Consider the following 16,313-nt stretch of genomic DNA (forward strand, 5'->3'; position numbering starts at 1 on the left):
TGGACTTTTCATTTACATTGTGTTAAACTATACACAAACACTGTCTCAAGTCGACCGTATAGGACTTTACATTAAAGCAGTGATTTCGACGTTTATATTATTATTATTGTATGAAGCCAATTTGAATTAAAACGCTTAAAAATTAAATATCACCGCTTTTTTCATGTGTCAGTCACGAAAACGAAATTTGGTTGTTTAATTTCTTAAATCGTAGAATTCTTTTCTTATTTCCCAATTCAGAAGCTTGTTCCACACGTATAACGGATGGAAGAAGACAACTCACATTAAGTAGTACGATAAAATAATTTGTGCATCCGGTCATAAAGAGACACAAACAATTGTTCGTTGAAGCGTAATAATAGGATCTTCAGCAGAAACTCGTTGTGGATGATTACAAAAAAACAGATTTATGAGCGATGGCAATTTGCCCTGCAGATCTTGAAGCAAGTTTTCTTGGAGCGATTATACGTTTTTTTTTTTTTTGCGCTGGACTGCCTGCTCAGACTGTCTTCTTAAAAAACATTTGTTAATATTAGTCTGGAGAAGAAAAAACATACAAGCTGCAACCACTTACAGATTATTTACATCATGAGGAAACAATGATCACACCTCTTAATTATATCTGGACATCAATGAAATCATAACACCATGTTGTGTATGAAATAAAACTTAATATTGTGTTAAAATAGAATAAATTCAGCGTAAAACGCTCTTCCTGAAAGATATAAATTTTCTTTTGTTAACCTTAAAGAAGTGAATTAGTTTACTTTGTTTTTATTATTAATTTAATTAACTTTAGTCAATATTTGTAACTCCGTCTATCCCCGCAACATATGCGGTCCCTAGGTTTCATTTTACCGTGGGTCTTGGCTTAATTTTTTGCATATAATGGTGATGAAAGCGGAAGAGAGCCCGACGATCCAGGTTAGCTGTCGAGATCAAACAAAAAAGCATTCGTTTTTGGTTTTATATTCCAGTTTTCTCACAATTTTCTCTGATGAGTGCTTAAGCAGAGAATTTAAAACTTACAATCAAAGAAAGCAAAGAGGGCTAGCTTCTACTATTGCATAGTCACTATTTCAAATGTATTTTCATAGTCTTTGAAGAAATCAATACTTCATGCACAGGAAAAGCATTTGCTTGGATCCGCAGTGAACATATACGTGTTCCAATTAAAAATATTTGACATAAATACATGCAGTAGTATTGTGGTTGTATATGTTTATTGCATTTCCCATGCTTTTCCTATTTTATATTAGTTAAAGAAAATAACAACATTGAAGATTGTTGCATAAGAGAAGTAGGTCCTTGATTTAATAACCATTTGCAGTGTCTCTTTAATTAACTTGGAGTACAAGCAACAAACATCTGTTCCGTTTAATTATTTAAGACTTTTTCTGCTCAAGAAGAGCCTGAGTCAACGTTGAATGCGTGTTCTAGTTTTATTAATAGGAACTTGTTAACGGGGATAGTACTAAACTTAATTGAATATTAAGATTTTAAAGTAAATCTAAAGTTTCTAATACATGAAAAATAAATGTTATTGCACTTAATGTTTCCGGTTTTGACCAATGAAGGAATCAAGAAAAAATACAAGCACAAGTGTCTTGTTTCGTTAGACTGCAATTTTATCAATGCCTTTTTAAACAACTGGGTAATGTTTTTAATTGTAATGATCGATTTGTCAGTTGCAATTATCACAGTACTTCATAAAGATGTATTTTCAAAATTTCAGAGTTGTGAGCAGGTCAGACTGGTTTTAGAAAAGTGTGATGTCGGTACAGACATTCAAGATTTCATAGCAAAGAACCAGACCGGCTCGAGAAGACCAGGTAGCGTCCTCGTTTCTCTGTCAGCAATGTATTATACTTTTCGATGTACATGTGTTTGTCTGTCTTGCCTGTTATGCATGTCTGCTTTAATTTATTTCTTCAAGACACGGACCATTAAAAACCGTAAACACGACAGAATTAAATAATTTTCCAGAATCATCTCTTTTTCAGAACGCATCAACTATGAACATTACTTTGAAGATCAAAAGTCTATAGACAAGTCTCCACTTTTAGCAAACCCTGCACTCACCCCGAAGGATATTGTTGTGAAGGGTGTTCTGACATTGACAGGTGCTCGACCTTTACCACTGCTGCCACCTAGAACCTGAGGAGACCTTGGAAAAGTGTATTTTGCTAACAGATATATGACATTTGCCCCTGTATAAAAAAGATGTGGATTTTTTTAGATAATCTGAGAAAGATGAACTTTGTTTAAATTGAGGGGGATGTGTGTGTGTGTGTGTGTGTGTGTGTGTGTGTGTGTGTGTGTGTGAGAGAGAGAGAGAGAGACAGAGAGAGAGAGAGAGAGAGAGAGAGAGAGTACCACCATGCTGAATTAATATATTGATCGTTTTGACGAGGCAGTCTTGTTATAAAATGTAAATTTATTCGCCATGATCGTCAGTGTATCAATGAGTTGGTTAAGTGTGTATGTGTGTGTGTGTGTGTGTGTGTGTGTGAATGAGAGAGAGATTATTTCCACGCTGGTAGCAACGAAATAATGTATCTTAGTGCATTGATTTTCGTTTAAAACCATTGCAATCAAGAAAAGTTAAAGGTTAATGTGTCCCTGATACTTTGTAATTCAAGCTGAAGATCCACGATGATTTTAAGTGAGAGCACTAGTGCTATCGTTATATCCTCCATTTTGAAGCAAAAAACGTAAACGTTATCAGAGTTCTTCTTATACCCTCTAATTTGAAGAAAATAAAGTGCTATCAGACGACACTTCTCCAAACTAAGTTGAAGAGCAGAATGGAAAATTTAACTAAAAATGGGTAAAAGAATTCATTACCGGGTCATCCTACTTTTATTTGAAACTTTCTTCAACTCCAACCTCTCGTGAAGGGATTTAATTAGCCTTGGTAGAAATGTTGTTTTGGTGGAGCTACATTATAGGATGATAACATTAAGCATTGCTTTTTTCATTACGGAAAACATAAACGGTTTTTCAAGTCAAACTTATTCTTTTTTACACTGGAAATATCAAATTAGTATCATTGCCAAATATGCACGAATATCAAAAAACTAAATGTTTACAATATTTTAATGCAAAATCCAATATATTGTAATTATAATGTGCATCCTTTCAAAGTTATATTTCAATAATTACAATTCCAAGGTAGCAATTGCTTTAATTAATCGAAGGATATTTCTTCATGTGAATGAATAACGATTCTTGTAAGAACATGATTAACTCTTAATTCGGTCGCGCAATGATAATTTAGATAACAATTCATAACAAAAACAAAATTGTCATAATTTTAAATCTACTTAATTGTAGTGAAATTGTACAATATGCCGTGTCGCAAATGGCGTTACAGTAGTTATTATACACGAAACGGACGATAGCAGTTCTAAACTGAGTACACAAGCAAAAAACAAATCGATAAATAACAGTGTTTGATACTGTCAAAACAGAGGGCATAATATATGTTCTGTTTGTACCCGGCCAACTGAAAAGTAGATCACTTTAGATCTTATGCTTTAATTTAGTCTTGAAATACGTGTATCTGTCAGATTGTTTCTTTATTGTTGAAGTAAGAAGTTAGCCCAACATGTTGATTCCTTTCTGGAGGATACATAAAGTACGTCATCTTTTTCTGCCGCAGAAATTATTTCATGAATTGACATTCTTTCCAGTATTCGTCAGTATATGTTACCATAACTAAATTTACGTTTGAAGCAGTCATCACAGGACGAGGTGTAGACTACAAAACATCTTGTTATACAGCTGTATGTTCTTCTGTTCTATTATCTATAAGGGTTTTTACGGGTTTTGTTTTGTATTTTTTTGTTTGTTTGCATCAATTTTTTTACTTCTCTCGAACTCTCTCACGTCATGATGGGGTGGTATTTTAAAATTGTTGCAAATTAAATTATATTTGTTTTATATTTATGTTATTGTCATTTGACTTAAAGAGCTGTCATTGGGCGAAGGTATTTTAATTTCATGCAAAACGTTTTGCATTTAAGAAAAAATCATTTGTACAATATTTTGACTCATTCTGGTAAATATTTGTCTGTCAAATGCTAGTAGGAGATCTTTCAACCAGATGCTGCCATTCGCACTGCCAAGTTTGGTCGATTTCGTGTCACGCTGAGATCTGCACCTATTCAGACAATAAACTCTGAAAACTTTTAACCTGTAGTTATAAAAGGTGTTAATAGTTTGTATATAAAAAGTTGAACTTCGGTATAGTTCATTAAATATATTTGGCCACGCTGCAGCGCTAAATAGAGTTGATGGGCAAGGGTAAGGTGCTGTATCGTTCAAAAAAATTTTATAGTCGAAGTCCATCGTTTAATAGCAAAAAATAAGTATGGATCTCACTTTTAATGTGGAAATACACCGAGCTTCTATGTGCTTTTTTAATTCATATTCAAGTTTGATTTGCTTTTTAAAATATTTTCTTATCGTATATGCTAATTGTATGCATTGTAATACCAGAATAATCGAATTTCTTTTGAGCAATATTTGAACCTTTGTTATTTTGTGTTTCTTTTCTTCAAATCCTATCTGAGGGTTTCTCAGTTAGATTTGTCCCATTTTACATCCATTCTTGTTCGTTTAGGACACATCTACTCTGAAGACGTTAACGTTCCGAAACAAGGCTTATCTTCTCCAGACAACAAATATTGTACCATTTATTTTAAAAATTTAATTTCAATCACTATCCAAAAAAAGCTTTATGAAAACGGAATATTAAACATGTGTATAGTTACTCAATATGAAGGATGTATTTTTATGTAGTTTGCATTGTTTATTTCAATCTCTGCAGTAGATTGACCAATGTATAGTTGAGCACCATCCTAAGATCATATAATAACATTTCTTTAGTTACAAGACAATCTAGGAAATTATCTATGATATGCAAAAAAAAAAAAAAAAAACGGAAAGAACACACGTACATACAGAACATGCAATCTCTTTAGCTTTACAATTTAGATACACAAAAATATAATAAGTCTAAGCGAGTTTGGTGATATTACAATATTTTGTTCCTGTTTTACAATAAGTTAGATCAAAATGAAGATAGTAAACATCGAATAGAAAGAATTTCTGGCACAAATTGTCGGTTCGTGATTGAGACCCATTTGTGAAGGTACTGGTCCTTGTCTGCAATAGTTCTAGCCGTGAATTTTTTAATGCTTTTTGAGATCGTTCAGCTATTTGATAAACTTATACGTGGAAGATGTTAGCATTTAAATCTGCTATTGTAAACACATTATTAGCCAAATAAAGCAAGAAACTACAAAAAATATCCAGTTCTCCACGTCCTAATTTTTATTTCTTTCTTTCTTGTTTTTCTTTTACAAACATACATTATATTGGCAAACAGGTGTAAAAGTTTCCATAAAACGGTACCAACAATTTGAAGTATTATTGCAGTCACAGGAACAATAAAGATACTTTCATTCCCATCATTTTACAAATTTCATTTGTAATTGTCTTATATGTTCGTTTATAAGCCATTATAAGTAGCGAGTAAGATATTAATTAATTTCAAATTAAAAGATAAAATCATGGTTTCTTTAGTGAAAACCTTCGTCTGACTATAGATTATAGACCACCCTTTGCTACTATATATTAGTATTAATACTTGCAACCAATATACAAATTTTTAAAGATGAAACAAACACTTTGTAAACAAGTTTCAGTGAAATTTGTTCTGCAGAAAACAATACATTATATTTCTGCTTTGTATAATTTATTGTGCTGAATGGTTTTAATAACATTTTTCATCCCAGATGAATATTGTTAACTGCTATGAAACTAAAAATAGATACTTTGCTATAGCAAAATAAGGCATCTGTAACCAATAAGCATCTTTCATAATTTGAGAATTTAGGATAATATGGAAAAATATTCCTAAACAATCGTTTCATCTAGTTTTTCGTTTATCATTTCAAATGTTACTAAATTACCTTGATAATCTATTAAAGTATTAATAATTTTAATGTCGGCTGCTATATATGATTTTGGGAATACTCTAAGAAGGACATAATTTAAAAAAACTTTCATATAATTATCCAATTGGACCTAGTTTCTCCTCATTTTAAAAAGATACTGCCAAAAAGATATCCGATCAAAACATGTTTTGATGATCTTGCCGAATTCTTCTCATTTCTTTCCCTGTCAATTCCACTGTCGTTTTCATTTATGTATATAATTCAACTGACTCATTGTTGCTACAATCATTTCCTGCACTCTTTGAACCCATCTTATGTGAATGTATCCATTAAATTAATAAATGCACGTCATATTTCTCAGAAGCTCATGTTATGTTATATCGTCATCAAATCAAATTGAAACAAAGAAAGCACACATTATGTTGCTACTATTGCAGCTGTAAGTGCTGATAAAGGTGTATGAATATGTGCAAGAACAGATTTGGAGTGACAATTACCTGAACAACTTTAGAAAGATGTCTTGGACTCTTTAGCTCACCAGTTTTCTTTCTAGTCGTTAATTTTCCTATAAGTAATTCCAGCGTTTGTTGTAAATTTAATGACCAATTGATACCACGAACATTATAATTAGAAAAGGACAAGTTATGTCTACTTCGGATCATATTCTTTCATCCGAAAGTCATTTTGCCAGTTCATATATCATTTGCGTTCTTATGATTCACTTAAGTCCGGATAACAGATGCAAAATATTGTACGGTATTCATTGTTGCTTCAAGAGAACGTTTAACTCCAATATTAAGAATAAAATCATCAGCAACATATTGACACAATTTATATTTAATGAAATCGAAGATCAGTCCCCGTACATGGAAATTTTGCTTTTAATTTATTGCTAAAGATCTTAAAATTAGTGACGAGCAAAGTTCCAAACAGATATTCCTGACTGAAGCCTTTTTCAAATCTAAAGAATGGTGACATTAAAATCTGATCATGACCTTAAAGAGACACATATAGGGGTCCACTTTAATTTCCTCTAAATAATATTGTTCTACAGTACCAGCAATAGCGTATAACCAAAACAATATATCAAATGCTCTTCAATAGACGAACATTACATGTTTAGTATTACTTTCCCCTTGAACAATTTGGAAAACAAAGCCTCATTTATGACATTACAATAACGATCCGTATCATATCATGGCACAATATATGAATAACCAGTATTCATTCGAATTTCATCGGATACATGTACAAGAAAATAATCTAATCTACTTTGTTTCAGAGGAGAGTTTTGCCTCCAGGTATACATTTGTAATTTTTGTTTGGAATTTATTTAGGGATCAATAAATTCGAATTTGTTTTTCATATTTAGAATTCCTGATCTAGACTGTTGGTGTTTGTCATGTAAAAATAGGTAAACATTATTATCATTACAGTCATGTAAATTCATAGCGGATATTTGATTTTCTTGCGTAAAATACATGATATTTTTACGAGTGTCGAAGCTCCTGACCCAAAGTATAGAAAACCAATCTCACTTTTCAGAACAACCACCAAAACCCCTTTCGTAAATTAATCTCGTTTTCAACCTTTTTCATAGGCCGGTCATATATCAGTGACGTAAGAGAGCAATGTGGAAGGATGACCTAATCTGTTGTAATAAACAGCATTTTTGACATTTTATAATATATTTGACAATGTCTGACCACAAAACAAATCCGATTCAACTTTGCATCACCGTGGCAGCGAGTTTATCTTATTTTACAAGGTAGATACATTTCTTCAGCAAATGTTTCCTATATCTGAATGGTAGTGCAGTTTCTGTATATTTTTTTGTAGGTTATAAACGGCTTCTTTGTCTTGCTGCATGTATAAATTATGTTGACACAAACATTCAAGCATTGCGTGGCATGATGGGGAAATATTGCATTTTCACATGTGGATATATTTTTACATTAAAAAATATACGAAGGAAGTAATAACAAACTGATTTCGCCAATAATCAATATCTTTCGATTTTCCACAATTGATATAGAATAAATAAAAATTATTATATTGCCATTAACTGGAATATCTGCAAGAAGAAATCTCCCTTGACTGTCACATCCTTCTCCTCTGTGAATTACAAGTTTAAAATTATCAATAGAAGTAAACATATTTATCTTGGTCTGAGTCAAGGACGGTTGTTTACCATGTTTTTTTATTATAAATTTAGTAACAGACCTTCCAATTTAACTAAGATTTGTCTAGAATGAACTTTTGGACCTCATAAGAGTTATTCTTTTTGTCTTAGTTTTTAATATAATCCTTTTTGCTGGAAAAGTTCATTATTCCTGCTATAGCATCTGGGTATTAATCATTTATATTGATATACAACTGTATTCAGGTTTTCGTTTGGGTGCAAATATTTATTATTCTCTGGAAATACAAAGTTCTATATTATATTCTTGGAAGGAGACATTTACTGGGAATTATAGTGAATTCAAACAAGGAAACCCTGGATTATATTACAGTGATTCAATAAAAGATTGTTTTCACATCATTACAATTCAGGTAATTGGTACATTAGTACATTATAGACTACTGGCCACCACAGGCACATCAACACCGTTAGTGTTAGGAATTATTTGGAATATCACTAAATATTATAAGGAACGTTATTGATTAGGACTTGTGTTAGTAACTCAATGATCATTTGGGACAATTTTTAATTGAGTTCTTTTTATACTATATTTATATTTTCATTTTGTATTCTAGGTAAAATAAATGATTTATTGAATTTTACGAAGCTTCTTGCTGCTGCTCACTCTTTTCTGTTACTGATTTTAAGTCCAAGAAGTCGTAATACAATGGTTAAATACATTTTTGTATCCCCATTAAGCAACCTAACCTATTTTATCGTCCTTCGTACTTTAAGTATTTTTTTTTGTTGAAAACTTCCTTCAGACACATTATTGTGTTTTACCCAATGAAAAATGCCCCTTTGTTTAAAAAGTCGAAACTTGCCGACCTATAATATTCATGGATAGAAATTTAATTTTTATTTATGCCTTCAGCAGACAATTTGCATGCTTTTATACAGGAATTAGTGTAGCAATTATCACCATCTGCATGCCACTCAGACTCGCACAAATTATTTGTCGTAAAATTATATATAGTGTGACGGTACATAATTTACATATGGTTGCAGTTAGTATTTAATGGACGATACACTTAATGGACGATAAATTACATACATTAACTTAGCGAATTGAGACTTTCCATACAACACGACGGCTTGAAATCCCCTGTTTGGATCGAGTTTAGTAGCCCTGCAGAATTGACCCATTCCAAAGTCATGGACAAGATTCAACACATGCAACAATCCAATGGCAAGTTTGACATCACCGATGGAAAAGCCACATTGGACATGACCCACATCTCTCCTCCTCAAGGGACTGGACAACGCAAAAAGGTGTTATTAGTGAACTGCCTTCGCAGCATTAAGCGTAGCCTCATTCAAATTCACAACTCTCAAGACCACATGTGTTTAGCCAGGGCTATCGTGGTGGGGCAAACCTATGCCAACAAGAACGACACGGCAGAATGGAAAAGAGCCTGGAAAACTATTCAAAAATCGAACCGAGCCAAACAACGAAACGAAACAGAACTCCTGTTACAACAAGCCGGTCTGTCCAAAGACACACCTTGTGGCATTCCTGAGATGCAAAAATTGCAAGATATCCTAGCTCCACGCTACACTTTGAAACTGTACCCTCAAGAAGTGCGTGGGCCTCTGTTGTTTCGAGGCCAAGACTTTAAAGATGGAAAATACTTTCATCTCTATCATCACGATGAACATTTCGATACCATTACCAGTATCACTGCATTCCTGGGATATGGTTAATACTGTGAGAAATGTGACTATGGCTATAACAATCGAGAGCAACACAAACATTGCGGATCGAAATGCTCAGGATAATTGGCCTCTCAACCCTGTCTGGACGAAGGACAAGAACGAGCGCATTGCCCTGCTTGTCTGGGCACGTTTGTCAGCCCTATCTGTTACCAACAACATCTCAAGACGCAAGGTTCACAGAAGAAATGTGCTTGTCAACTCTTGAGATTGTGCCCTACCTGTGGACAAGGCATACTTACCAATAATGCCAAGGCACACGTATGTCGAGGAAAGGAAAAATGTCACATTTGTCACAGAATCGTGGACTTGGAACATCAATGCTACATGCAAAAATACCAGCCCCAACAAGAGAAAGAGTATGGTCACAAGAAGAAAGGCAATTTCATCTTTTTCGATTTCGAATGCATGCAAGAGACCGGCACTCACATTCCTAATTTCTGCGTGGCTCATCGAGCGTGCGAGAAGTGCATTCAAGAACCTATCTTCAGTCATTGCCCTCACTGCAGCAAGATTCCTGGAGGACGTGAAAAAATCTTTCGGGGACCGAACACGCTAGCCGATTTCGCCCGATGGGTCCTAGACCCCATCGACAAGACATGGAGCCAAGAGGACATCGAACGTTACGGAGATTGTTATCGTCATGCCACGGTGATGGCTCACAATTTCTCCGGATACGATGGACAATTTCTTCTCAGATACTATACGGAACATGGTACCGAACGTCCTAAAGTCACTTTGAACGGAGCCAAACTCATTTTTTCATGCAAGTGGGACAAGTACAGTTTAAAGATTCGATGAGCTATTTGGTCATGCCTTTGAGTCGAATGCCTAAAACGTTTGGAATGACAGAAATGGATAAAGGGTACTTTCCACACTTTTTCAATACCGAAGCCAATCAACATGCCGTTCTATCCCATTTGCCTGAGGCTCACTATTACGACCCCGACAACATGCATACCGAACAACGAGAAGCTTTCTACGCTTGGTACCAGGCTCACGCCTCCGACCCTTTCGACTTTCAGGAAGACATGCTAAAGTATTGTCGTTCCGACGTGGACATTTTACGGCGTTGCTGTGGAAAATTTCGAGAACTGTTCATGGAACACGGAGGGGTCGATCCTTTGAAAGAAGCTTGCACCATTCCCAAAGCATGTTCCTTAGTGTACCGACAACGATTCATGCCTGAAAACACCATGGCTGTCAACAGTCCTCAAACGACCAACTATGTCAAACGTCAATACTCGGTCAAAGCCCTACGCTGGTTACATTACTTGTGCAACAAGGAAGACAAATGGATTCAGCATGCCCGCAACGGAGGGGGCGAAAAGACCATCGGAACGTATTCGGTCGATGGTTAGGACTTAGAAAACCCCAAGAGCGTGTACGAGTTTAACGGTTGCTTATTTCACGGATATCCCGTCTGTTACCCTGACCGTGGCACTAAAAATCAGTTTTTACAACGAACCATGGAAGACTTGTACCAGACCACTTGTCAGCGTCAGCGACGCCTGAAGTTAGAACAGGAAGGATACCAAGTGGTGGAAATGTGGGAACACGAATACGATCACCGTTTGGAAATCGATCCCGAGTTTAAACGCATCGTGGAAAGTTACCAGTTCATGGACTCCCTGAACTAGAGGGATAGTTTGTACGGTGGAAGAACCAATGCCACCTGTTTGCTGTACCAAGCCGACGAAGAGAAAGGAGAACAAATCAAATACTTGGACGTGTGTTCGCTATATCCCTACGTGTGCAAATATTGTCTCTTTCCTGCAGGGCACCCGCAATTGTTAACGGAACACATCGACCTGGCCAACATTTGACAATAGGAAGGTCTGATCAAGTGCAAAGTTTTGAATCCCGCCGACTTGTACCATCCCGTGTTACCTCACCATTGTCAAGGAAAACTGATGTTTCCTTTGTGCCGTACTTGTGCCGAAACGTGCAACCAAGACCAGCCTTGTCTGCACACCCAGGTAGAAAGTGCCTTGACGGGGACGTGGGTCTCCGTGGAATTGTTCAAAGCTCTGGACATGGGATACCAACTGTTAGAAGTGTACAAAATTTGTCACTTTCCCAAGACACAACAATACCACAAGGGTGACCCCAGTCAGAAAGGCATTTTCGACGACTACGTGGATGCTTTTTTGAAACTGAAACAAGAAGCCAGTGGCTATCATTCCTGTTGTCACACTCCCGAAGACGTAAAGACGTTCAAAGAGAAATACTGGGCGCAAGAAGGCATTACTTTAGACCACATCGAGAAAAACGAAGGCAGGCGATCGTTTGTCAAAGTGATGTTAAATTGCTTGTGGGGTAAAATGGCACAACGTCCGTGTTTACCCAAGACGGAATATTTGACAGAACCTTCCCGCTACTTTCAGATGATTCACGACAAAACCAAATACATGAAACACCTGGACGTCGTTCGCGATTATTTGATCTTAGTGAATTACGAAGAAGATTTGGACTTTGTAGAAGCTAACGAATTTGGAAATGTCATCATTGCGGCTTACGTACAGCTCATGCTCGCTTAAAATTGTACGAATCTTTAGAACTGTTAGGGGAACGCGTCCTGTACTTTGACACGGACAGTTGCATCTACATCGATCACCCAAGTCAACAGCACCCTAGTATCAAAGGAGACCGTTTAGGAGCCTATCAGACGAGCATCCCGACGACAAGATTCTAAGTTTCGCGAGTGGTGGTCCTAAAAATTACGGCTACGAATACCGGGACAAACAAGGAGAAGTGCACACGGAGTGTAAAGTGAAAGGACTGACTCTGAATTATCGTACCAGTCGAGTGGTGAACTTTAGCGTATTGAAAGAAGCCTTGCAGTCTGGAGAAGATGACAACTTTAAAGTGACCACCTATCAGCTAAACAAGATTGTACGTTTACCCACTCACCACATCGTCAGTCGACCCTTGGAAAAAGTCTCTCAAATCGTATACCAGAAGCGAGTGCGACTTCCCAATCGCTTCACTTTGCCGTATGGACATGTTGGTATTGGTCTGTATATAAAAAGGGACAATGTCCAAGATCGATAGTTCATTGTGACTACTAAGACCAAGCGAACAAGATGAATCCTTTGAAAGAGACATAGATACAGCTTGGGGATTGTAAAAAAGTTTTACCTTCAAATATTGAATGGATAAGACCCATGCATTGCGACGGAAAATGTTCGGAAGGAAACTGCAAGTGTCCATGCGGTTACCATTGTAATTGCGTAACGGAGTTTACAGACGAGTGCGATTGTGAGCCTTGCGATGGGACCGATGCTGTACGTTGTGACCTTAGCGATGCCGTAAAGCATCATGGGAACTTTGTTCTCACTACCCCTATCATGGAGAGTGATGCTGTGCGTGTCAAACCTGATGGATGCGAAAGCGATGCCACTCGTCCTCTTGGAGACTTTACTGGATTTCATTTTCAATGTGGATGTCAACCTTCACGTCTACCTGAGCAAACTCCTGTCCATGTCACCGTGCCCTCATCGAAACGAACCTGTGAAAGACGAATATTCGTTCCCTGTACGTTTGTCGGAATACTGCGACTTTGAAAATCGTCTTCAATCGTTCAAAGGAAAATGGCCTAAGTATCTGGGAGGACCGACCCCCGAAGAATTAGCCAGAGCCGGATTTTTCTACTTGGGCGAAGGGGATAAAGTCAAGTGCTTCAGTTGCGGTGTGTCACTTCACCACTGGGAACCACAAGATTCAGGCTACCTGGAACATGCTCGATGGTCACCGAATTGTCATTACTTACCCTTAGTGGGACCGAGACATTGAAGTAACTTACCATGTCGTTGAAGAAACCAGATTGGGTAGGAGTCAAATGTTGGACATCAGCGAGACCAGTATTTAAACTTCATTTCAAAAATGATATTGAATCATTACCTAAAGAACTGCAAGAGAAGATTTACAAGGAAGTTTGGCAGGGACTTGCCAAAGTGAAATCTCAATGTAGAACTTCACAAGAGGAAAGTGAAAAAAGTTAACCAATGTGTTAGATTTCTCTTAATCAAGTGTGCGTTCATCCTATTATACCGCTTTAGACCGTTTACATCACAAGATTTCAGTGACATTCTTGGACGTTACCCTGAATGGCAGTGGTCAGAAATTACTTACTATGTGGATTACTTTTGCTCTAGGAGAAGATTGTAAATTCAATCGTACGGACTGATCTATTCATGGATACTTTACAAGAGAACATTCGTGGCTTGCCTGTGGAGTTGAGAGAACGCATTTACCGAGAACTGGTCAAAATACAAGTCAAACGTAAAGAACAATTGCATCCGTTACGTCACCAATCTTTGAATCACTGGTACCTGAATGCTATAAGAGGACTGCCTGAATTGAAAATTTTTCAGTGGAAAGATATTGTTGAACTGGACAAGGACAGTAAGACTTTGGTGTCTACTCATCCTACTACTTACATGTTAACTATTCTACAACGAGTACCTGAGGAAGAGTTAGTGGATTACCATAATCTTTTACCTGATAGAATTTTGTCTCTAGAGGAAAATTCTCTGCGATGTGTAGTGTGTGAACTAGAGACTAGAACATTTGGTTCAGCTACTGGAGTACAATCAGATTTGTACAGAAAATTCTCTTATTAACTCTGAAAAAAGAGGATTTTAGTATGACCCATTTATGGATACTTTACAAGAGAACATTCGTGCTTTACCTGTGGAGTTGAGAGAACGCATTTACCGAGAACTGGTCAAAATACAAGTCAAACGTAAAGAACAATTGCATCCGTTACGTCACCGATTTTTAAATCCCTGGTACCTGAATGATATAAAAGGACTGATTCATTTGAAAGTATTTCATTGGACAGACCTTGATCAACTATCTTTTGTTTCAAAGAATTGGTTTATTCTTGATGATTCTATTTGGCACCAGGTAGATTTACTGCAACATATTTCAGAGGAAGAAGAGTTAAAGGAATACCAACATCTTTAACAGAATGTCACCTTAGTGAAAGAGGAAACTTCTGAACGAACTGTAAAGTGCAAATTAATGACTAAACCATTTAGATTTGCTGCAGGAGTAAAACCATCTCTGACCAGGCAGTACACTTATTGTCTACGAGAAAATAAAATTTTTTAATATGACCTGTTGATTTACCGAGAACTGGTCAAAATACAAGTCAAACGTAAACAACAAATGCATCCGTTACGTCACCTGTGTTTGATCCACTGGTACCTGAATGCTATAAGGGAACTGATTCGTCAGAAATTGTTCCAGTGGTCAGACCTTGTTCCAAACCTTCCAGGTCGCCAATGCTCGACATGTTCATAATTTTGGTTACTTCGAGATTCACCTAGAGCAACGAATTGAGGAAGAAGAGTTAAAGGATTACCAACATATTTTACGTGGAATCTACTTAGTGGAAGAGGAAACTTCTAATCGAACTCTGAAGTGTAGGTTACAGTTTGGAGCATTTAAATTTCCAACTGGAGAACGAAGATCTATGGCTAGAAAGTACGTGTATTGCTTCCGAAAAAAAGAGAATATAAAAGCAGGCTGGCATGCCACGACTTTTATCACATGTGATTGAACAGATTCCGTGGAAGGAACCCAATGACCATATTCAAACCGTGGATCATTACCATCAATTATTACAAGAACTGTATCCATTCAATTTGGGTCGACAAGTGGTGTGTGTCTTAGTGACTTGTTTTCTGGGATTTCGTTTACCAGCCGATTCCTTGTGGACTCTTTACGAACAGTACTTACCGCCCCAATGGCCTTAAATGTTCAAGAAAGACTCATTTTGCTCAAAGCCTTGCGTTTTCACCTGGATACTTCTCGACCTCAACGGGGATAAAAGATTCGTCAACTTTTAGCTACCGAAGACGAGTATGACGATGTGTGTGTAGCTTGTGACTTACACCCCCATTGGACAGATGTACGAGCCTGGTAAAAATGGGGTTTTGAGGCTTGGACCCAAGAAGTAGCCCAGTATGCTCGAGAGTTGTGATCATTCCTTTCAACGTCCAAACAAAAAAGTCACTTTTCAACCTGTGTTAGTGACAGTACCAGAAGAAGAACTCGTCACCCAGGACAGGACTGTCGTGGACATTCCTGAAAGACCCTTTCGGGAGGACACTTGTGTAAACTTACCCCCTGTTAAACTGGTCAGAACATTACCCAAAACATGTTGTACAGAAACTTGTTTCTATTTCTGATCGTCTTCATGTGCCTTTTATCGTCGTACTTAAGCCTTTGGCTTTTATGTATTTTTTTCTTTCGTGTTCATGTTTAAACCATTCAATAAACGTGTCCTGAAAAAGTATAAAAAAAAGTGACAATCCTAACACTATGGCTACCGCTGCTGTTTCTGCTCCCTCTTCCTCCACTGTCAAAGTCATCGACGAACACTTAGATCGTGCCAGTTGGGAGGCTTTGTATCTTCGCCATCCTTTTAACATGCTCATTGC

At 36.8% G+C, this 16,313-nt stretch overlaps 1 protein-coding gene across 2 annotated transcripts in view; it reads left to right on the forward strand.

The window, feature by feature from the left end:
* LOC149775752 (proline-serine-threonine phosphatase-interacting protein 1-like) overlaps positions 1-5,317 on the forward strand; it is a 65,552-nt gene extending 60,235 nt beyond the window's left edge. For both annotated transcript variants that reach the window (XM_089944430.1, XM_089944429.1), the window contains 2 exons: positions 1,736-1,832; positions 2,004-5,317. In XM_089944430.1, coding sequence (XP_089800556.1) covers positions 1,736-1,832; positions 2,004-2,161 — 255 coding nt within the window. In that variant the 3' untranslated portion in view covers positions 2,162-5,317. The remainder of the gene's footprint in view (positions 1-1,735; positions 1,833-2,003) is intronic.
* The last annotated feature ends 10,996 nt before the right edge of the window (positions 5,318-16,313 follow it).

Source organism: Sinohyriopsis cumingii, chromosome 19 (assembly GCF_028554795.1).
Source record: "Sinohyriopsis cumingii isolate HCF-2022 chromosome 19, ASM2855479v2, whole genome shotgun sequence".
Taxonomy (NCBI): domain Eukaryota; kingdom Metazoa; phylum Mollusca; class Bivalvia; order Unionida; family Unionidae; genus Sinohyriopsis; species Sinohyriopsis cumingii.